Source organism: Phacochoerus africanus, chromosome 6, assembly GCF_016906955.1.
Source record: "Phacochoerus africanus isolate WHEZ1 chromosome 6, ROS_Pafr_v1, whole genome shotgun sequence".
Taxonomy (NCBI): domain Eukaryota; kingdom Metazoa; phylum Chordata; class Mammalia; order Artiodactyla; family Suidae; genus Phacochoerus; species Phacochoerus africanus.
In genome coordinates this window covers 36,165,262-36,189,420 of record NC_062549.1, presented here as the reverse complement: position 1 = coordinate 36,189,420, position 24,159 = coordinate 36,165,262, and the positions used below count along the sequence as shown (strand labels likewise).

General features: G+C 44.8%; 1 protein-coding gene across 4 annotated transcripts in view; it reads right to left on the bottom strand.

Moving 5' to 3' along the window:
• The window catches only part of SNX31 (sorting nexin 31), an 86,957-nt gene extending 63,295 nt beyond the window's left edge, over positions 1-23,662 (bottom strand). For 2 of the 4 annotated variants that reach the window (XM_047783514.1, XM_047783515.1), the window contains exons 1-4: positions 23,382-23,549; positions 23,200-23,274; positions 6,832-6,946; positions 1,816-1,880 (exon numbers count right to left, since the gene is read on the bottom strand). In XM_047783514.1, coding sequence (XP_047639470.1) covers positions 1,816-1,880; positions 6,832-6,946; positions 23,200-23,274; positions 23,382-23,447 — 321 coding nt within the window. In that variant the 5' untranslated portion in view covers positions 23,448-23,549. The other 2 variants (XM_047783517.1, XM_047783516.1) reach the window with 2 other exon arrangements.
• Between the last annotated feature and the right edge of the window lie 497 nt (positions 23,663-24,159).

Below are 24,159 nucleotides of genomic sequence, written 5' to 3'. Positions count from 1 at the left end.
AAAAGTAAGCAGACCAAGTTCACAGAAGCAATGGAAGAGAAAAACAAAGCCATTGCAAAAGTGAAAATCTCATCAGAAAAAGCAAGAAGGGACATTGCAAAATGCAGCTGGAGCAAAAGACTTCTGGGCAGAATTATACAGATAAAAAATACTAAGAGAAATAAAATCGAATAAAACTCTTTTAAATTAACAGGACAAAAAAACCCCACTCAAAATATTGCCACCCCCTTGAAAGATTCTGAGGTGTTCCCATCGTGGCACAGTCGTAAGGATCAAAACTGACTAGTACTCATGAGGACGCAGGTTTGATCCCTGGTCTTATTCACTGGGTTAAGGATCTGGAGCATAGGTCGAAGACATGGCTTGGATCCTGCGTTGCTGTGGCTGTGGTGTAGGCCCGCAGCTACAGCTTGATTCCACCCCTAGCCTGGGAACTTCCATATGCTGCAGGTGCAGCCCTAAAAAAAAAAGAAAGAAAAAAGCATTGAAATTTGGGATCAACAGATACATACAGATACATATGTAAAATAAACAAGGATCTGCTGTATAGCATAGGGAACTATGTTCAATGGCTTGTAATCACCCACGATGGAAAAGAATCTGAAAAAGAATAGATACATACATAGATACATACGTATGACTGAATCACTTTGCTGAATCACTAACACAATGTAAATCAACTATACCTCCATTTTTAAAAGAGCATTGAAAACCAAAACCAGAATGCACCCACAGCTGACAGGACCAAGGCCACTTGAACCTCTGTGCACTTAGAATGATTTGCAAGATGTAAATTTTGAAAGACAAGGTTCAGAAAGTAGATAGAGTATGTGCCTATTTGTAAGAAAGAAAAGGATAGGCATACATAGGATATGCAATGCTTATATCTGTGCAGAAATGTATAGAAGAGACACAAACCGTAAACAAAGTTGTCCCTTAAGGAAGGCTACTGGAGTCTGGAGGGGAATAAGGTTGCTTTTATCATATACCCGTTTGTGCTGTCTAAATGTTACCTCCATTGCCACTTCAACAAACTTTTCAAAGAAAAGGAAAATGTGTGTGTCTGTGTGTGTATACATATGCCATTACTTATATGTGAAAGCACGAGCAATTATACAATGAGAGTCTCGAGGGGCATTTCTCAGTTGGGTGCACCAGCAAGTTTATCTACATACTTGAACCACTGCAAAAAAAAATTGCAATTTGCTCCCATTTTTTATAAATCTGATTTAAGGCATCAGTCGTCCCCGAGCTAGGGAGCCAGGTCACCAGAATAAGTGCTGTGCTCAACCAATGTATGTGACCAAGTTCCATCCTCAAGGGAGCAAGTGGTCAATGGTTCTTTAGACCAACAAAGGAAAGGGCGCTGCTGTCTGTCATTCTGTTGAGACTGAATTTTCTCCATGATTCATTTACAATAAAGTTAGGCACAGAGAATATACAAGCACTAGCTGGCCTGGCTATTAGTGCTGGCCAGAGGTCTTTACTGCGGCACATTGGAAATCCCAGCTATAGAACTAGGGTCCCAGCGTTGTCACGGGAGCCCTTCATGATGAGAAAAGTTCTCTTCGCCATGCAGTTTTGAGATGTACAATGCTTAGGGTACAGGAAAAAAAGGTATCTGCTTAAAAGGGGCCAAAGGTCAAATAACACAATTTTCTATCGAGTACCAAAACTTCCAAAAGAACAAAATAGGAACCACTTTCCCATGACTCCAAATGAATGTATTTGTATCTGAATTCAGGCTCCATGGGGCTAATGTGGAGTTATATTCTGCGGTGAAATAAGAACCTTAGTCAAGAAACGCCAGCTTACCAGCTGCACCAGTTTTAAAAAATCAACGAAGATGTCACATCTCAACATGTTTGGGTCCACGGTTACTGAAAAACAGGGACATCGAGCCAGGTTAGCACAGGGCTGCAGTGACTGCTCTGGGAAACTGCTCTGTCTTCCAGGCTTTGCAGGTCCCCGCTCCCTCCCTGAAGGCAATGAGCCTGTGAGCTCTCAAAGCCATGACCATCTACAAAGCTCGCCTCCTCCAGGCAGCCTCGCCTCCTCCAGGCAGGCTTGCCAACAACATGAACCCATGAGACCAGCCCCAGAAATCCCGCTTCAGTGGTGCACACCCATCTCCCCATGTCCATGTTGCCGACCCTGCCAGAAGGACAGGAAGGTAACTGGAGGGGGCAATAAGGTCTACACACTTGGACCTAGACTCCCACTTTAGTTGGGCATTTGGTCCATTTGAAAATTTTATTTTATTTTATTTTAGTCTTTTTGCCTTTTCTTGAGCCACTCCTGCAGCACATGGAGGTTCCCAGGCTAGGGGTTGAATCGGAATTGTAGCCACCGGCCTACGCCAGAGCCACAGCAATGCGGGATCCAAGCTGCGTTTGCAACCCACACCACAGCTCACAGCAACACCGGATCCTTAACCCACTGAGCAAGGGCAGGGATCGAACCCACAACCTCGTGGTTCCTAGTTGGATTCGTTAACCACTGCACCACGACAGGAACCCCATTTGAAAATTTTAAACTAACCAGGAAACAATACTGATTGAGAGGAAATTTTTTCACAATGGGAGCTCTCAAGAGGTTCCAAAAAAAAAAAAAAAAGGCAAATATAAGTCTGTCAGAGAGTTTACAGTTTTCCGTCTTTTATACTTATAAGAGCATTTTCCCCTTTAGTTTGAGAGCGTCAGATACAAATAGCCAGCACCATGGCCAGAGTAGAGGGGCAGAGACCTTCCAGAGAAGTCCACACTCACACATGAGGTGCTTCCCAGCAACTTTCTCACTCTATTTTTTTAATGGGTGCACCCGAGGTGCATGGAAGTTCCTGGGCTGGGGATTGAATCCGAGGTGCAGCTATAACCTTTGCAGCAGCACTGGCACCTGGATCCTTTAACCCACTGCACCAGCCCAGGGATCAATATCTGCCTCTGTAGAGACCTGAGCTGCTGCAGTTAGACTCTTAACTCACTGCATTACAGGGGGACCTCCCCTCTCTTCTTATCTTGCTTCCGACAAGTGCTCTCCTGGACCCTGCCCTTGAGGGTCCAGGTCACTTGATGCACTTTCTACCTCCGTATTAAATGTCTTTTTGTTGCTGTTTCATTGATTTCATCCAATAGCTTCTATCAGTATTCAAAACTAGCCCTGACAGGTTATTTCAGGTTGTGCTTCTCCCAAACGATGCTATGTCTTTCAAAAGAAATTAACTATGAGAGAGAGAGGAAGTATCCCTGTAACAGGAGACACTTTTTATAAAAGGGATTCCCCCCACCCCGCTTTTTTTTTTCTTTTTTGGCTGCTCCACAGCATATGGAGTTCCTGGGCCAGGGATCAGATCTGAGCTGCAGCTGCAACCTACACCACAGCTGTGGCAACAACCAGATACTTAACCCGTCGTTAAGGATGGAACCTGCATCCCAGCACTCCAGAGCTGCTGCTGATCCCATTGTGTCCCAGAGGGAATTCTCCCCTCTGTGTGTGTGTGTGTGTGTGTGTGTGTGTGTTGGTCTTTTTAGGGCCACATCCATGGTGCGGCACATGGAGATTCCCAGGCTAGGGGTCTTATCGGAGCTACAGCTGCTGGCCACAGCCACAGCAACGCCAGATCCAAGCCGTGGCTGCGATGCACACCACAGCTCATGGCAACGCTGGACCCTTAACCCACTGAGCAAGGCCAGGGATCAAACCCACAAGCGCAGGGTTCCTCGGATTCATTTCTGCTGCGCCACAATGGGAATTCCTTCCCTCTTTTTTAATGGAATATTTTGGTGTGGGGGGGAACCCTTGTCTTATTTTCTGAAATATATGTGGCATGTATGCAAACTAACTCTGTAATTGTTAACATAGTTCCAAAGCTATCGAAAAAGTGTTCATCCAACTAGTATTTACTGTACAACTGTAAAGTACCAGGTGCTATGCCAAGCACGTTGTATAGTTTAGCTCATTTAATCTTCACAACAAACCCTAGAGTAAATAATAGTATCTCCAGCGTACAGATAAAGGCACTGAAGCCCAGAGAAGGTACGTGTCTTGCCTAAGGTCACACAGCCAAGTGCGGTGCAAACTTGGGACTTGGCTCTAGGTCTGAATGGAGCCTGTGCTCTCAGTCACAACACTATGCTGTCTCCTTCCTTTGCCTTCCAAGAGGATGCATGAGGCATCCTGCCTAAGGATAAAGGCCAGGCCTGGAGAAGTGACCCTGTAAGCATGGTGATCATTTGTGAAAGTCGGATTTTTTTTTCTGCTTTTTAGGGCCACACCCTTGGCATATGGAGGTTCCCAGGCTAGGGGCTGAATCAGAGCTACAGCTGCAGGCCTACACCACAGCCACAGCAACGCCAGATCCTTAACCCACTGAGTGAAGCCAGGGATCGAACCTGCAACCTCATGGTTCCCAGCAGCATTCATTTCCGCCTGCCACAACGGGAACTGTTTCTTAATTTTTTTTTTTTTTTTTTAAGGCTGATGGTTAAAGGAGTGTTTCCTGGATATGAGAAAGCAAACCAAGAGGAAAGGAAAATTCAAAGGATATTATAGTTTGAGCTTGAAAGGGCTTATTTAACAGGTCTAAAAAGGTACATTCTCCTTTACAAGATGAATGGAAAAGAAATGATTTCTGGAATTTCTGTTTACCAAGCTAAAAAAAAGTGAGAAATACTGAGGCAAATCTATAATTGCTGACCTAGAATGACCCATCAGATTACTAAGAGGATTTTAATTTTGATTTTGTTAGGAGGAACAAAATCAACATGTGGAAGAAAAAGCTTTTTTCTTTTGTTATGAAGGACATCAGTGTAGTGGTTCGTGACGTTTGAATAAGGTTTCTGTATTAGATAGCATTATTATATCAATGTTAATTGCCTGATTTTGATAACTATACTGTAGTCACAGAAGAGATTTCCCTTCTTCTTAGGAAATACACATAGATGTATTTCAGGGTAAAGTGGCTTGTGTGTGCAAACAAGCATCTCAAAAAAATACATATATAGGATAGATGTTCCCATTGTGGCTCAGCTGAGCTGTGGTGTAGGTCGCAGGCATGGCTTGGATCCTGAGTGGCTGCGGCTGTGGTGTAGGCCTGCAGATGTAGCTCCGATTCAACTTCCATATGCAACAGGTATGGCCCTAACAAAGACCAAAAGAAAAAAAATTATATGTAGGATACATATGCACACATTCATATCACAAACACGGGAAAGTGAGAGATCATGAGAAAGCAAATGTAAAAGGTTAACATTTGGGAGATCTGGGTGAAGAGGATACAGAAGAAGCTTTTGCAGTATTTTTGCAAATTTGCTCTAAGTCAAATTCTTTCAGAATGCAAAAAAAAAAAATCAGATACAGAAAAGTACAGAGAGTGTATTTCCATGTGTGTTTTACAAACAGAGATGGACACACCCATTAGAATACACAGGATGGTTTCTGAGAAATACACAAGCCACGTGTCATAGCATTTTCTCCAAGACGCGTAGGAACCTGAGGTGGAAGGGAAAGTACCTTTCATTGTACACTCTTTGGACAGGTTATATTTTTAAAACACTTGGTGTCTATACCATTTCCTTCTTTCCAAACCTTTCCATAGCTGAATGCCAATGTTGCTATTTCTCTCTCCCTCCCTCTTTAAAAACAAAAAGAAAATACGTCTACATGTATCTCCTAAGAGCAGTCCTTCTGGACACAGCGCTTTTTAGGAGCCCAGCAACAGGTCGGGACCTTTGTTTTGCAAGTCTCATGGGGCCAGGGCAGACCTCCAAGCATCCCCGGTGCCTTAGCATGGCTCCCAGGGCGAACATGGAATTGCCAGTAAATATCTCTGATAGCTCCTGAGAGCTTTCACAGAAACAGTTCATTTCATGGCTTTGTTCAGTCTTAATCCAAATGCTATTTCTTTGATTTCTACAATCAAAGCTGACACAGAGCTCCCATGAGTGAATCGAAACAAAGCATTTTAAAATCAAATACAAAGACCATATGTTGTATGATTCTAATTACATGAAATGTCCAGAGAAGGCAATTTTTTTTTTTCTCTTTATGGCTATACCTGTGTCATATGGAAGTTCCCACGCTAGGGGTTGAATTGGAACTGCAGCTGCTGGCCTACACCACAGCCACAGCAATGAAAGATCCTAGCCACATCTGTGACCTATGCCACAACTTGTGGCAACATAGGATCCTTTAATCCACTGAGTGAGGCCAGGGATCGAAGCTGCATCCTCACAGATGCTATGTCAAGTTCTTAACCTGTTGAGTTACAATGGGAACTCCCAGAGAAGACAAATTTATAAAGACAGAAATCAGTGTATAAAGACAGAGGCTGGTGGAGGACAAAACTAGGGAGTGACTAATAATAAGTATAAACTTTCTTTTTAGGGGTCATAAAAAATGTTCTCAGATTAGATAACAGTGATCATTGCACAATCCTGTAAATATACCACAAACCGGTGAATAAATAAATAAATAAATAAATAAATAAACGACTTTCCTATCTGAATAAATCTGCTTTTAAAAAATCCAAATGCAGGAGTTTCCATCGTGGCTCAGTGGTTAATGAATCCGACTAGGAACCATGAGGTTGAGGGTTCGATCCCTGGCCTTGCTCAGTGGGTTAAGGATCTGGTGTTGCCATGAGCTGTGGTGTAGGTCGCAGACACGACTCGGATCCCAAGTTGCTGTGTCTCTGGTGTAGGCCAGCGGCTACAGCTCCAATTGGACCCCTAGCCTGGGAATCTCCATATGTCGCGGGAGCAGCCCTAGAAAAGGCAAAAAGATAAAAAATAAATTAATTAATTAAAAAAACCAAAAAATCCAAATACATACCATTTTGTAAATATTGTTCCAACTGGTCCCTTCTCTCATCAGCCATAGATGTGGTCATTGCGAGATAGTACTTTGGTGGAAAGGATGGCAGGCAATTTCCAAATACCCGCCTCAGCTGAAATATCCAGAAAACACACAGTTAAGGCAAGCACTTAATTTAAAAATCAGATCCAAATACCCACTTCAGCTGAAAGATCCAGAAAACATACAGCCAATTCAAGGCTGGCTCAGGGCAAGTCTCACTCAAGTGCTTTATTTAAAAATTAACCTTTCCTGGCAGCCAAAAGGGGGAAATGAGATACCACGATTTTCTTAAGGAGAAATTTATTTCAGTACAGGTTTCTAGAACACTATTAGACAGATGCCAGACTGATGACTCCATCCTGAGTTGGGTAACTTTGGGGTGTATTTTAATTTTTCATTCATTTCTACAAACTGCCCACCCGTCAAATCATACAATATTCCTTTAATTCATTGCCCAATAGTATCTGCGAGATCAATGATGACAGTTAGGGATTTAATTCCCCCTCCTTCCCCCCATGCAATCCGAACAGCCAGTGTTTACAGCTGTGCTGTCTAATTCGGCAGCCACTGGCTATGCGGCTTGTCAAACTAAGATGTGCTGTTAAGTGTAAAATACACTCCAGACTGCAAAGATTTAGTACAAAGGGAAGAGAATGCAAAACATCTCACTAATAATGTTTTATATATCTCAAAATGATAATATTTTGATGTTGGAGGAAATGTATTATTAAAATTAATTCCACCTCGTTCTTTTTTTTTTTTTTTGTCTTTTTGCTATTTCTTGGGCCGCTTCCGTGGCATATGGAAGTTCCCAGGCTAGGGGTCGAATCGGAGCTGTAGCTGCCAGCCTACGCCAGAGCCACAGCAACGCGGGATCTGAGCCGCGCCTGCAACCTACACCACAGCTCACGGCAACGCCGGATCCCCAACCCACTGAGCAAGGCCAGGGATCGAACCTGCCACCTCATGGTTCCTAGTCGGATTTGTTAATCACTGAGCCACGACGGGAACTCCCACCTGGATCTGTTTATGCTTACATTTTATGCTTTTTATGTTAAAACTTTAAAAGAAAATTCTGAATTACATATTTGCTCACATTACATTTCTGGTGGACAGTGCAGGTTTCTAGAACTCCTATAAGGCTGACATATGATCCTAATAGAAACCCAGCCAGGTCCTGCCTTCCTCCCCATCCACATAGGACCTAAGACAATGGTGGAAATTTTTTTAGGTAAGCTAATAGTGGATGCACCAAAAATAATTTTTCAGTGACGATAACCAAAAGTATATCTTTCTTCATTCCAGCCCTACACTTACAGTGACAGCCTGAAGATAAGGTACAGCATCATTCTCTTAAAAATAGAAGAAAGGAAACCAGGAAGAAACCCAGTGAGATTTCAATATGGTATCTCTCTCTGGCGCAGGAAGGCTCAGTGGCTTCGAAAAACAAAAGCAGATCTAAGAGGAATGAGACTGCAAACAGCTAAGGACTTTCATTCCATGGCCTTTGTCAAAAAATACAGTGTGTGTTTGCCAAATATTTACCTTGCATAGTCTCTAACTTCAACAGACATCCAGAATCTGGCCCCTTCTCTCCACCCCCATTGCCTGGTCCATATCGCCGTCATCTCTTCCAGGGTATTGCACTAGCCCTCCCTCCAGCAGATCTCTCTGCTTCTGCCCTTGATACCCTTCTGCCTATTCCTAATACAGAATCTAAAGGGATGCCTTAAACATGTAAGTCAGATCAGGAGTTCCCGTCATGGCTCAGTGGGTAATGAATCCGACTAGGAACCATGAGGTTGCGGGTTCAATCCCTGGCCTTGCTCAGTGGGTTAAGGATCCGGCGTTGCCATGAGCTATGGTGTAGGTTGCAGATGCAGCTCAGATCCCATGTTGCTGTGGCTCTGGTGTAGGCCGGAGGCTACAGCTCTGATTAGACCCTAGCCTAGGACCCTCCATATGCTGTGGGAGCAGCCCAAGAAATGGCAAAAAGACAAAAAAAAAAAAGAAAAAAGTCAGTCAGATCATTCCCCTGCTGCTCAAAATCCTTCATGGCATTGCATCTCACTCAAATACAACCCAAAATCTTGATGGTTGTTAGCACAACATCATGTGTCCCATGCAAAGTGAGACCAAACAAACCAAAACGTTGACGTTTGGAGCAGGGAAAGGTTTACTGCAGGCCATGAAAAGAGACAGATGGCTCGAGCTCCCCCCCTCCTCCAAAAGCCCAAGCTTTCCAAAACCAAAATGGTAAAGCCATTTAAAAGCCAGGTGAAGGAGGGGGGTCTCGGGGTAAGTGACCAGCTCTTGCACAATTATCTGATTGGCTGATGGGAAGGTAAGAGGGTGGCATCACAGGGGTTAACATTTAGGTACCAGTAGGCCTGAGGGCTACATGTTTATGATTATCAAGTAGTTAATTTCTCCCATTTGGTGATGGTTTTAGCATCTATAAGACAACTCGGGAAATGTGCATCAGATACGATTCAAAGAAGAGCTAAAGCAGAGGATACTGGGGAAGGGCTTATCCCTGGAAGGCCCCATAGGGTCCTGCTCGGTTATAGGACTGTGCCATCTGATAAGATGTCCATCAACCAACTGTAACTCCTTAAATTTACACTTTTATTAAAATGAAGTAGGAGTTCCTATCATGGCAGCAGAAACGAATCCAACTAGGAACTATGGGGCTGCAGGTTCGATCCCTGGCCTCCATCAGTGGATTAAGAATCCAGCATTGCTGTGAGCTGTGGTGTAGGTCACAGACATGGCTTGGATCTGGCATTGCTGTGGCTGTGGCGTAGGCCAGCGGCCACAGCTCCAATTAGACCTCTAGCCCGGGAACCTCCATATGCCATGGGGACAGCCATAAAAAAGGACAAAAGACAAACAAATAAAATAAAACGAAGTAAAATCTTAGAGAGTTCCCCTGTGGCTTAGCTGGTTAAAGGATCTGGCATTGTCCCTGCTGTGGCTCTGGTTACAGCTGAGGCTCAGGTTCAATTCCTGGCCTGGGAATTTCTGCAGGCTGCGGGTGCAGCCAAAAATAAATAAATAAATAATAAAAAGAAAATAAAATCTTAAATTCAGTTCCTCAGTCATCCCAGCCCTATTTCAAATACTCAGTGGCCACAGGAAATGTGGCAGGTTGCTACTGAATTGGACAAAGAAAATACAGAGCATGTCCATAAGCACATAAAGTTCTACTGGACAGTGTTGACCCAATACCTAGAAAGGTTAACTGCCTGCTTGTAGGTGAAATACAGCTCCCTGATGTGTTTTGTTTGGTCTGCTAGTTTGTTTGTTTGTTTGATTTGTAGAGAATGTGAATTTGATGCCAACATTTATTTTTGCAATTTAAAATTTTCAAAGTGGAGTTCCCACTGAGGCTCAGTGGGATAAGAACCCAACATAATGTCGTTAGGATGCAGGTTTGATCCCTGGCCTCACTCAGTGGGTTAAGAATCTGGTGTGCCTGCCAGTTGTGGCATAGGTCGAAGATGCAGCTCAGATCCAGTGCTGCTGTGGAATAGGCCAACAGCTGCAGCTCCAATTCAACCCCTAGCCTGGGGAACTTCCATCAAGTGCAGGTGCAACGATTAAAAAAAAAAAATTAGTTATTTCCCAGAGGGAATACAAAATGGTATAGCCATTTTGGAAAACAGTTTGGCAATTCCTTACAAAGCTAAACATAGTTTTACCACATAATCCAGCAATCACAGTCCTGGTTATTTATCCAACTGATTTGAAAACACTGTTCACAAAAACTGGCCTACAAATGTTTACAAGTTTTTTTTTGTTTGTTTGTGTCTTTTCTAGCGCTGCCCCCGTGGCATATGGAGGTTCCCAGGCTAGGGGTCCAATTGGAGCTACAGCTGCCAGCCACAGCAACATGGGATCTGAGCCATGTCTGTGACCTACACCACAGCTCACAGCAACGCCAGATCCTTAACCCATGGAACAAGGCCAGGGATCAAACCCTAAACCTTATGGTTCCTAGTCGGATTCGTTTCTGCTTCACCACGACGGGAACTCCTACAGGTGTTTTTTTTTTAAGATTTTTATTTTTTCCATTATAGTTGATTTACAGTGTTCTGTCAATTTTTACTTTACAGCAAAGTGACCCAGTCATACATATATATATATATGTACATACATATTCTTTTTCTCACATTATTCTCCATCATGTTCTATCACAAGGAACTAGATATAGCTCCCTGTGCTATACAGCAGGATCTCAGTGCTGTTTATAGGTGTTTTATTCATAACCACCCAAAACCAAAAGCAACTAAGATGTCCTTCTGCCGGGGTCCAGCTCCAGCGGCCAGGGAGTGCATGCCCCGAAGGAGATGGACGGCGTCGGCGTGTGTGATGGAGACAGTCTCTTTGTCCCTTCTCCCAGGGCGCTGAACTGCTCAAACTTTATTGGCATAGATGGTTGTTATATAGACAGTTTCTAACCACAGATTACATCATAGTGTTAAAAGTACATTGGTTAATTTTTACATTTTGTTTTTTGATCACATGGTACAGCAGCAATACGTCATGTTCTAAAATCTTCAGCTTAACTAAATTTAGAGAGTACAATTCAAGGACAAACAGGCACAACATATCATGTGGGAAAGAGAAGACCCAGCACAAACCACCCCATGGCCAGCCAATTTTTACAAACTGAAGAGGCCACATAACAATTCTTGCCTTCAGACTAGTGTCTATTTTCAAAGTGTCCTTGGCAGAGAGACAGTGTGAGAAAATACAAATTAACTTAGCCAGCTATCACTAAAAGCTTCTAAAATCAAGGACAAAACTCACAGCTAGGTTTCTTTTGATCATGAATAATATGTGTCTAACTTCTATAAACTTCATTCAAATCCTAACTCTAAAGTTTACTGTATAACTAGTTAGTAGATAAACACTATGTTTTAATTAAGTTGGATTTAAATAGGGGAAATTCCTTTAGAATGAAATTCTTATTATATTATTATTGTAATTGTGATTTTGTTAAATCACAAATCACCACAGGAAAATAAGAATGGGAAATAAGAATAATAAGCAAATAATCAGGAAAGACTGAGGAAAACTGAATAACAAATAAAACAACAGGAAAGACTAGGTCACCTGAGAAACAATCCCTGTTCTCCGGTACAAACATGGAAATTGTTTTCCCAGGAAAGCCCCAATTCTTTCCCATCAACATCAACATGAGAGCCGTGTAACCTGAGGCCTGCCCTCGGATTGCACCATGCAGGCAGGCCTCAGCCTGTCCTCGGTTTTTCACCGTACAGGCAGGCTTCAGCCTGCCTTTGGTTTTTCACTGTACAGACAGGCTTCCATCCTGACCAGAAGCCCACCTTCTGCTTGCACCGTTCAGGTGAGCTCCCTTCCTTGGTTAGGAACCTGCCTTCAGGTTTTTTTGCCGTCAGGCAAGGTCCCTTCCTCGAGTCCCTGCATCTCCACAGCTCCCCGCATCCTTCAATGCGTGAATGGATAAACAAAATGTGGTGTACCCCTACAATGGAATCTTACCTAGCAATAAGAAGAATTGAGCTGTCAGGCCACAGAATGACATGGAGGAAACTTAAATATATAGTGATAAGTAAAAAGCCAGTCTGAAAAAGCTGCATACTGTATGACTTCAATTACATGATATTCCAGGAAAAAACAAAATCACAAAGTAAAAACAGCAATGGTTCCCACAAGCTTGGAAGAGGGGCTGTTGAATTGGTCAAGCACATGCTATCTTTTAGGGCAGTGAAACTATTCTGTGTGATATTCTCATTGCGCACACATGACGCTACGCATTTGTCAAACCTGATAAACTTTACAACAACCTTCATGTGTGCAAATATTTTTAAAAAAATTCAGGAAATGAAGGAAAATCATGATGGAATGCAGAATGTGAAAAAACAATTTAACATATCTTACAAATATACGAAACAACTGTAATGAAGGGGGAGAGAGAAAAGATGCTGACCTAAGTAATTCTGCAAATGAGGGGAGTCCGTCATATTAAAGGCAAAAGAAACTGCTCACTGTGCTCTAATTGATAAAGTTATTTCCTATGAGAGTACAGGTTAACAATTCCATAATAGGAAGAACAGATCTGAATCCATAGTAGATCTATTCCTTTTCCTTTAACTTAACTTTAACTTTGTCCTGTCACTTGTGCTTAGTCATCCTGGCTCTGTGCCTTTTGCAAAAGGATGCTGCCTATAGCTTGAAATATACAGGATAGCCTATTCTTAAGGCTATGACCTTTAAGAGTATCATATTATTACATTAAGAGCCACAGAACAGAGGATAACATTTGTTGTGTTTATTTTTTCTTCTTGCTTTTTAGGGCTGCATCCAGGCATACAGAAGTTCCCAGGGTAGGGGTCAAATTGGAGCTGCAGCTGCCAGCCTACATCACAGCCACAGCAATGCCAGATCTGAGCTGCATCTGCAACCTACACTACAACTCATGGCAATGCTGGATCCTTAACCCACTGAGCAAGACCAGGGATCGAACCTGCATCCTCATGGATACTATTCAGATTCGTTTCCACTGAGCCACAACAGGAACTCTGGAATTAGTTTTCAGATAAGTAAGGGGAATAGGCTAGAGTGAGCCATGTGATAATGGATTACTGTGGGAGATAGTGGTATGAATGCGTGTTTAACTTAATATAAAGACAGTTCCACATATAAGGATATATAGACATGTCCATACACACATATATTTTCTTGCTCTATCAGCTGAGAGGTCCTGGAAGCAACAACACTGCTGCTGCAAGGAGCACACCCAGTGCCCAGATCTTGGTTTCTAACATCATTCTCCAGTAACAGCAACTAGGGCTCCATGGAGAAATGGCTGACTCTAGGACTGACGCAGGAAATACATAAGTCTGCAGCATCTTGTAGCACCAGAAAATAAGCATCTCCCCCCTCCCAAGAAAACAATAAGAGGGGTATGTCAAAGAAATGCAGAAGCAAGAGTTTCCATCGTGGCACAGCAGTTAACGAATCCGACTAGGAACCATAAGGTGGCGGGTTCGAGCCCTAGCCTTGCTCAGTGGGTTAAGGATCTGGCATTGCCATGAGCTGTGGTGTAGGTCACAGATGCAGTTCAGTTCCTGTGTTGCTATGGCTCTGGTGTCGGCTGGTGGCTACAGCTCTGATTAGACCCCTAGCCCGGGAACCTCCATGTGCCATGGGAGCGGCCCTAGAAAAGACAAAGAAAAAAAAAAAAAAAAGAAATGCAGAAGTAAACTGAAAGAGCTGCCCCAGGCCAAAGCTGAAACAATGTGAACAATAACGTCTTACTGAAGTACAACCCAAAGTATAAAGTACATAAGCAGGAGTCCACACAAATATAAATAATGAATAAATAAATAAATTGGAGAAAATAGACAAATAATCAGTAGTGAGGAATCTAAAATAATGTATGTGGATACTTGTCCCACAAGGAAATGGAGCATAAGTCCCTACTCCTTAAGTGTGGGTTGAGCAGAGCCATTTCCTTCCTAAGAGCACATTATGGCAAAGGAGGGGGAAAAGTAACTTTATAAGGAGAAACCTGACAAACACTATCTGAGCCAGGGGGCTAAGGGCAACATCAATAGCATAAAGTCGGGCCAAGAGCAATTACCCCAAATGTGATGTGATTAGAATGGCACGTGGCCCCTATGGTCTTCCTCTCAAAACATAACCCCAGTCTGGTCACGTGAAAAACATCAGACAAGGAGTTCCCATCGTGACTCAGCAGTAATGAACCCAACTAGTATCCATGAGGATGCAGGTTTGATCCCTGGCTTTGCACAGTGGGTGACAGATCTGGCATTGCCGTGAGCTGAGGTGTCGGTCACAGATGCAGCTCAGATCTTGCATTGCTGTGGCTGTGGTGTAGGCTGGCAGCTGCAGCTCCAATTTGACCCCTAGCCTGGGAACCTCCATATGCTGTGGGTGTGGCCCTAAAAAGCAAAAACAAAAACAAACAGAAAACAGGGGAAACTGGGTGCAATTAAATTAAATTAAATGTAATCTGGATGGGATCTTGGAATGGAAATAGGGACATTAGGCAAACACTAAAGAAGTCTGAATTAATTATGGACTATAGTTCAGAATGTTGTATCAGCACTAGTTCAGTAACTGTAACCAAAGTACCATAGTCAAAAAACAACAGGGGACTAGTTCCTGTTGTGGCTCAGCAGAAGTGAATCCAGCCAGTATCCATGAGGATGCTGGTTTGATCCCTGGCCTTGCTTAGTGGGTCGGGGATCCAGTGTTGCCATGAGCTGAGGTGTAGATCACAGAAGTGGCTTGGATCTGATGTTGCTGTGGCTGTGGTGTAGGCCGGCAGCTGTAGCTCTGATTTGACCCCTAGCCTGGGAACCTCCATATGCCGTGCGTGTGGACCTAAAAAGAAAAGAAAAAAAAATCAGGGGAAACTGGGTGCATGGTGGATAGGAACTCTCTGTACTCTTTTTGCAAGTTTTTTAAAAATAAACCTAAGACTAGTCCACAAAAATAAAGTTTACTTAAAGAAAAACTGATGTCCTGGCTTCTTTTGAAAAATCAGAAGGTCTGGGATCACCAAGTTCACGTTCTCTCAGGCTGTTCCCTCCACTCCCACTGCCTCTCACCTGATCCATGCCTCTCATTTCAATTACCTGCCCCTGGGTACCATTTAGTTTGCCATCTTTCCTCTAAACCTAGTAGCGTAAAGGGATTTAGGCACCCCATCCCTGCTAATTTCATTAAGTAGAAGCAGGAATTTTTCTTCTTTGCAAGCAATTATTTCTTGATTAACTGATTGCGTGATCTCTAAAAGGCAATTGTCTTCCTTGGCATGTGCTCCACATGCCGCAGATGTTCGTAAATTGGTTTGAATCACAGCAGCTTTGAGCCAGCAGGGCTGCCTGGGTAACCCATCTGCAGGGGAGCCGCCAGGGAAGCCCCAAGGCCAAGAACTGGGGAAAAAGTCAACAAGGATTACAGCCTAATACCCATCCCTGAACAAAAACTCTCCCAGCAGGTTTTACAACCTGAGCCGACTTCTCAAGGCATCTTTCCCCTCCTTTTTCTAACACTGGTCTAAAGGGGAAGATAAACACACAAAAACTGAGCAATTAAATCTGTCAAAAGTCAGTCATCAGCTCCCCAAGTTCTTCCACTCTATTAAAATATAATAGAGCCTTGTCTACTTGTCTCAAAGAGTAGAGTCTACCTATAAAAACCACTACCACCCTGAGAATTATCTGGTATTAGCGTTTAGCCCCAGCACTCCTTGCAAAAAAAGTGTCTCAAGAGATGAAAAGGAAAACACACCTCTTCTGTTTATTATGAGGTGTTTTTGATGGTTTTGAAAGACCATGTTGAGAGACCATATTTTTAAATCCCAGCACAATCTCCTGCTCCAATTTCTCCACTGTACAGTTCTGCTTTTTAAAGTGAAGAGATCTTTACTGGCCAATTGAAAACATCACCTTCTTCCCCACCCTATGCACCCACAGCCCCCAATACCTGCTCCACAGAAGCGACCTGGGACAAGTAGAATTACAGACACAAACACTCTGCTTTTTGCTGTCTGTGTTTCGAACACTGATACATTCGTCCTCCCTCTCCAGGGCCCCTTGGAATGAAAATCTCCAATTTTCCAGATAAAGAGCCACAGGCTCTGGGAATTCCCTGCCGGTCTCGTGGGTTCCCTGCTGCCACCCAGGTTCAATTCCTGGTCTGGGACCTGAGATGAGAGCAAGAGAGAAAAGGAGGAAGGGAGAAGGAAGAAGAGAGAAGAAAAGAAAGAGAAAGGATGGAAGAAAGGAAGGAAGGAGAGGAAGAAAGAAAATAGAAAAAGGGGGAGGAAAAAAAAGCCCATAAGCTCAAAGCGATCTGGACTGTGATGTGTCATACCACTGACCATTAAGCTGGAGCTTGTATATTTTTCCGCTTCTTCATCAAGACAGTCCTGGGAGATAGAGGATCACCACTGCCACAAATACTGTCATCCTCCCACCTTGACAATGAGGGCAGCCTCGCGACATCCACCTTGACCACAACACCAGATCTTAATCCACTGTGCCACAAGAGAACTCCTGCCATATTTTTTCTTTTTCCTTTTTTTTTTTTAGAGCCACACCCTCGGCATATGGAGATTCCCAGGCTAGGGGTCTTATCAGAGAGCTACAGCTGCTGGCCTATGGCAGAGCCACAGCAATGCCGGATCCGAGCCACATCTGAGACCTACACCACAGCTCACGGCAACACGGGATCCTTAACCCACTGAGCAAGGCCAGGGATCGAACCCGCAACCTCATGGTTCCTAGTGGGATTTGTTTCCGCTGCGCCATGACGGGAACTCCCTTCACAAATTTCTTTAAGCCCATTTGAGGGAGGTGGTGCAGGACGGGCATAAATCTAACTGGTTTTATTCTTCTAAAAGCACAGAAAGAAGTCAGATCAAGCGGTTCACACTGCAGGGAGATGGGCAGCAATGACTTTAGAGAGTGCAGGTCACAAGTGACCTCTGGAAAACACAGCTGTCTCTCTTCAGAGCTTGGCTGAGAAGGAGCAGGAGCCACCTCACCTGGGCCAGGTTCTCTTCCTCAACCCTGGCATTCTCCAATATATGAAACAGAAATCCAGTTCCTAAATCCAAAAATCGTATGTGCTCAAGTCAGAATCTTCACTTAATTTAACACAGTGCATGACACCTAATAGGTACTAAGTCAATATTTAAGTAAGTAAATAAATCAATTAGTTCTATAAGATGGTATTTCTGTTCTACTGCAATGCACAACTTCCTAGGAAATCAACTGGAAATAAACTTATACACACACACACACACTCGCACAGATGGGGTCTTTTTTTTTTTTTTTTGTCTTTTGCCTTTTCTAGGGCCACTCCCACAGCATATGGAGGTTCCCAGGCTAGGGGTCCAACCAGAGCTGTAGCCACTGGCCTACGCCACAGCCACAGCCATGCTGGATCCGAACCACATCTGCAACCTACACCACAGCTCACAGCAACTCGATCCTTAATCCACTGAGCAAGGCCAGGGAATGAACCCGAAACCTCACGGTTCCTAGTTGGACTTGTTAACCACTGAGCCAAGACAGGAACTTCTTTTTCTTTTTTTTCTTTTTTTTCTTTTTTTCCTGCTTTTTAGGGCCACATCCACAGCATATGGAAGTTCCCAGGCTGGAGGTCAAATTGGAACCACAGCTGCCAGCCTATGCCACAGCCACAGCAACTTGGGATTTGAGCCTCTTCTTCGGCCTACACTACAGATCACAGCAATGCCAAATCCTTAATCCACTGAGTGAGGCCAGGGATCGAACCCACAACCTCATGGATTCTAGTCAGGTTCATTAACCGCTGAGCCACAAAGGGAACTCCACAGATGGGGTCTTTATACTGTTTTCTTTTTTAAAAAATAGTGCTTAGTAGTAAATCAGATTAAGAATTCTGAGCTGTTTCACATCTTCCATGGAACAGAAAGAGTAAAAACTCACTAAGTGGCCCAACCTTTCAATCTGAGAAGACAGATAAAATACAGGATACCTGTATTTTAAGTGTCCCAATATTGCATGGGACATAATTATACTTAAAAAGTGTTGGTTGGGAGTTCCTTTTGTGGCTCAGCAGTTAATGAACCCAACTGGGATCCATGAGGTTGCGGGTTTGATCTCTGGCCTTGCTCAGTGGGTTAAGGATCTGGCGTTGCCATGAGCTGTTGTGTAGGTCGAGGCTCGGATCCTGCACTGCTGTGGCATAGGCATAGGCGGGCAGCTGTAGCTCCAATTGGACCCCTAGCCTGGGAACTTCCATGGGCCGCAGGTACAGCCCTAAAAAGGAAAAAAAAAAAAAAAAGTGTTTGTTGTTTAGCTGAAATTCACATTTAACTGGGAATCCTGTATGTTTGTTTATTTGCTAAATCTAGCAACCTTACTCAGACTCTTTACCTCTAAAACGGGAGTGGTAATAATGCTCACAAAGCCAACTTTACAGGGGTCTGCTGGGCAGGGGGAATAAAATCCTGTGCCTGGAACCCTAATAACAGAAAGCAGAAGGGGCCAGAAGTGGAGGGAGGGCACCAAGGGCAGAGGGGACAAGAGAATTCCAGGAGTGTGCAAACTGTTCTCTATCTTGATTAAGGCAGTGGTAATTGTATATATTTACTAAAATGTATCACATGAAACAGACAATTGGGGGATTTTATCATGTAAGGCCTAAAAAGAGGAAAAGAGTGTGTTAGCTTAAGACTCGGTTATTTTTCTGATACAATTTACTTTGTCAACTTTTTTTAGGACCCCACCCGCAGCATATGGAGGTTCCCAGGCTAGGGGTAGAATCAGAGCTGTTGGCTGCCAGCCTACACCACAGCCACAGCAACGTGGGATCTGAGCCACATCTGTGACCTACACCACAGCTCACGGAACGCCAGATCCCTAATCCACTGAGTGAGGCCAAGGATCAAACCTGCAACCTCATGGTTCCTGGTCAGATTTGTTTCCACTGCACCACATTGGGAACTCCTACTTTGTCAATTTTGGTAAGAAGCCATAAAATGGCATGGCTCAGAGTGTAAGAAGGAAGAACAAATCTGACTCTATTTCTTTTACTTTAACCTCTGTATTCTACTCCTTTAGCTGCAAGTTAAGAATGCTGCCTATAGCCTGAAATGCACAGGCTAGCCCCTCCCAAAGCTCTGACCATTAAAGGTTTCACACTTTTCCCTTCATATAGAGACAGTTGCAGAACAGAGAATAACATTTCTCTTCTTGGAGGTTTACAGGAACGTAGTGACCTCACCTACCTGGACAGATGCAAGAAAAAGGATTCAGATACCAAGAAGTTTGCAACAACCAAGCTTACCTCCTCCCCTTTCAGCATAAAAGAAGCCTGAATTATAACTCCAGTAAGATGGTTCTTTGGGAAACTAGTTCATCTTCTGGATATGCCAGCTTTCAGAATAAAGCCACTCTTCCTCTCCCAACAACTCATCTCTTGATTTACTGACCTGTCATGTGTCGAGAGGTACAAAGTTGGACTTGGTAACAAGAATAGTTTCTGGAGATCAAAACCTGGCTCCGATACTTAATAGCAGTATGACCTTGGGCAAGTTGTGCCTCCCTTTTCTCATCCGTTAATTGGGGCTAATTCTAATCCTAGCTCATAAGACTGTTGTAAAACTTAAGATATGACACATAAAGCTCTTGGCACCAACCTTAGCACTGAGTAACAAATTGTTACTGGTTTAAATTAACAAAGATATCAATAGCCGCCTCCTAAGATCTAAATAGCTTCTTTAAAATGAATCTGTTCCTACCAAAAAAAGGGAAAATGGAGAAAGAAATCTCCACTTTAGAATTTTGAAAAAACTAGGACAACTAAGTACTCACTGATATCTTTTATTTTTTTATTTTTACTATTATTATTATTTTTGTCTTTTTGCCTTTTCTAGGGCCTCTCTTGAGGCATATGGAGATGCCCAGGCTAGGGGTCTAATCGGAGCTCTAGCCACTGGCCTACGCCAGAGCCACAGCAACGAGGGATCCCAGCCACATCTGCTACCTACACCACAGCTCACAGCAACACTGGATCCTTAACCCACTGAGCAAGGCCAGGGATTGAACCTGCAACCTCATGGTTCCTAGTCGGATTTGTTAACCGCTGTGCCACGACGGAAACTCCTCACTGATATCTTATATACCCCGCAGAGGGCACTGGGCTGTGGCAATTCCATGTGTATGAGTCCACTGCAGTGAAGACCCCATGGTTTCCTGTTCATGGTTTCCAAGACAGAAGATCAAAAGAACAGGGTTACGTCTCCGCTCCTGGACCTGCTAGGATTCAATAGGCTCGAATTTTTCTGAAAACAAGTATTTTCTCGAGTCTGTTGGTTCAGGAGGGCCCGATTCAGGAATTCTTCAAGCCTCTGAGTCAGTAAATGTTTACCGAGCATGTAAACTGTGTGCCAGGCTCTGGGAGAAACCGGCCCTTAATCTTCACCAGTACCCAGAGAAGATGACACCCATAACCACCTGCCGGATGATTTCGGAGGGGAAAACTGAAGGTCGGAGAAGACACGAGGTGACCAGCCACGCAGTGGCCAGTCAATCCCACGGCCTCCCTGCTCGTCTCAGTCACCTCATTGCCACCTCACACACAGGATGAGCTTCAAATTCCTCCTCCAAATACCTAAAACAACCTGTTCTTTCTCTTCCTTTGCCATCCCCATCTGCCTGCCTCTGTAGTTCTCCCAACTCCCCCAGACATGTTTCAGTCTCAAGCAGCTTGTCATCTTTCAGAAGTCTGAAGCCATGCCCTTCTTTTTTTTTTATTTTTATTTTTTAAGGGCCACACTTGTGGCATATGGAGATTCTTGCTGGCTTATGCCACAGCCACAACCCATCCGGATCTTATCTGCAATCTACACCATGGTTCATAGCAATGTTGGATCCTTAACCCACTGAGCGAGGCCAGGGATCGAACCCACAACCTCACGGTTACTAGTCAGATTCGTTAAGCACTGAACCACAATGGGAACTCGTGAAGCTACTCCCTTCTTATTCAACCACTGACAATCATCCCTGAGGACCTACTGGGTCACAGGCGTTGTATTAGATGCTAGCAATTCAAAGACAACCACAAAATCAACTAACCACCACATTACACTTGTTTTTAATTGACTCCAAAGAATAATCATACCTTGAAAATGGACTCTTGCAATGCACTATCTGTATAAGCAAGAAGACTTGCTGCAGAGATGTTTTTAACAGTAGAAAAATGGAACCAAGCTGTCCATCAACGGAAGAAAGTTTTAAAGGAAACACAATGTATCTACTCTAGAAATCAGAAGTCCTCTGAGATGATTTCCTTTTTAAAATCTTAAGAGCTATTGCCTAGGTAAGCTTGCTTGCTTTTTTTTGGCGGGGGGGGGGGGGGGCATGCCTGCAGCATGCAGAGCACCACAGCAGTGACAACCCCAGATCCTTAACCACTATGCCATCAGGGAACTCTTTCTTTCTTTCCTTCCTTCCCTTTCTTTCTCCTTCCCTTCCTTCCTTTGAAAAAACTGCATGAGGGTAGGGAAAGGGTGAAGTTCATTGACAAATGTCCATGCACTACTCCAACGCATCTGAAGACTCGCAGCACTTCCTTGTTAGGAAAATAAAACCCATTAGGGGAGTTCCCGTCGTGGCGCAGTGGTTAACAAATCCGACTGGGAACCACAAGGTTGCGGGTTCGGTCCCTGCCCTTGCTCAGTGGGTTAATGATCCGGTGTTGCCGTGAGCTGTGGTGTGGGTCACAGACGGGCTCGGATCCTGCATTGCTGTGGCTCTGGTGTAGGCCGGCGGCTACAGCTCCGATTCGACCCCTGGCCTGGGAACCTCCATATGCCGTGGGATCGGGCCAAGAAATAGCAAAAACAAACAAACAAAAAAACCCATTAGGGCAGGCGAACAAATCAGTCTGCTTCCAGGAACAAAATGCCATCAGGACATCAGAGTGAGAAACTAGAGTGGAAAATGGCCTTCTGTCTTTGTAAGTTTGTTCCTGGGTTTCCAGCCTGCCCATATCTGAAGCTTATAAATACCTTCATTTTAAAAAAAACAAAACACGCATTTTTAAAGAGGTGGGACATTAACCTCTAGGAGAAAGAAGATTAAATGCCCACGTACAAGATTCCTAAGAATACACCTTAAAAAAAAAAAAAAAAAAAAGGGAGTTCCCGTCGTGGCGCAGTGGTTAACGAATCCGACTAGGAACCATGAGGTTGCAGGTTCGGTCCCTGCCCTTGCTCAGTGGGTTAATGATTCGGCGTTGCCGTGAGCTGTGGTGTAGGTTGCAGACGCGGCTCAGATCCCGCGTTGCTGTGGCTCTGGCGTAGGCCGGTGGCTACAGCTCCGATTCAATCCCTAGCCTGGGAACCTCCATATGCTGCCGGAGCGGCCCAAGAAATAGCAACAACAACAAAAAAAGACAAAAAAAAAAAAAGAATACACCTTGATCTAGGCTTGGTTTACTCCTTTGAAAGGGGATAATGTCCTGGTGGAAGAGCTGAAAATGAAAAGGAGCCCAGGTATGGCTGCTGGGGATCGACGGGCTGGACGGGCTGGATAATCACCTGTACCCTGTTCCCTCATCTCACAGCTGTAGGTGATTAGGAATGACAACCCGTATTCGCGTATGCCAAGCAATTCACGATCAACCCTTACCACCACCCTGATTAGGAGCCTGAAGCCCTCAAAAGGTGCAGTGTCTTGCCAGAGTCAAGCGCTCAGAGCCCACTGGGCGCACCTTTCCTCACCTGCCTCAGGTAGGCGGGCTGGTACCCGCCTCGGATCAGCTCACCTGTTCGTTCCAACGATGCAGCTGGCTGTAACGCACCCTGCAGAACAGGAACCCATCCAGGTAAACCGAGTACAGCTGCAAACACAGAGACACTGCATCCGGATTAGGCGAGCGAGGTGACCCCCACCCCCGCCTCTCTCCTGCCTCCTCCCTGCCCAGTCCGGCTCCGACCCCCAGCGCACCACATAGCGGCCCCCCAGCGCGTCAAACCGCTGCTGGGACACCGGGATACAGAAGTGCATCTTCATGGCTGGGGCAATGGCCTGGGAACCTGACTCTTGGAGGTGGCGGCGTGGTCTTGGAATCCGGACTCCGCGACCAGCCTGGGATTCCGACCTGCAGCGGCCGTGCTCTCCTCACCTCTGAGTCCCAGGGCCGTCGAGCAGAGGGCTGGCCTCGCTGTCCGGGGCGGGGTCTTGCTCCAGCTGCCCACTCGCTTAGAGGTCTGCAGGTGGAGCCGGGGGTGGACAACACCGCCTCCTGGTCCCCGCCCCTCTTCCGCTGCGCGGCTTGAGTCCCGGGAAGGGAGGGAGGGGAAGCTCATCCACCGCCAAGACCGGGAGCATCGTCCACCACCCGCAGCCGGCTGCTCCCAGGCGGGGGAGGCGGGGCCTGGGACGGGAATCCAGGATGGAGAGAGACCCAAGAGAGCGTCAGAGCCCCCCTCGGTCTAGGGGTTTCACCCTGGGGTCAGCCCTGAGGGGCTCTTTGGGGGGCGGGGTTTGTGATGGAGGTGGGGCGATGAAATTCTTCTGCAGAGAAGGTCCCGGGTTTCATGAGCTTTTCAAAGGTTTCTTTGAACCCACAAAGTTAAAAATAGTTGTTGCAGCCACATATATGTCTCCTACACCTGCCAAGTGAGAAAATCGCTAACTACTCCCCACCCCCCCGCCCAACATCTGGGGTCAGGCTCCTTGCCGGGAGTTTGGGGGCGGGGCGGTGAGGAGGGGTGGTGGAATG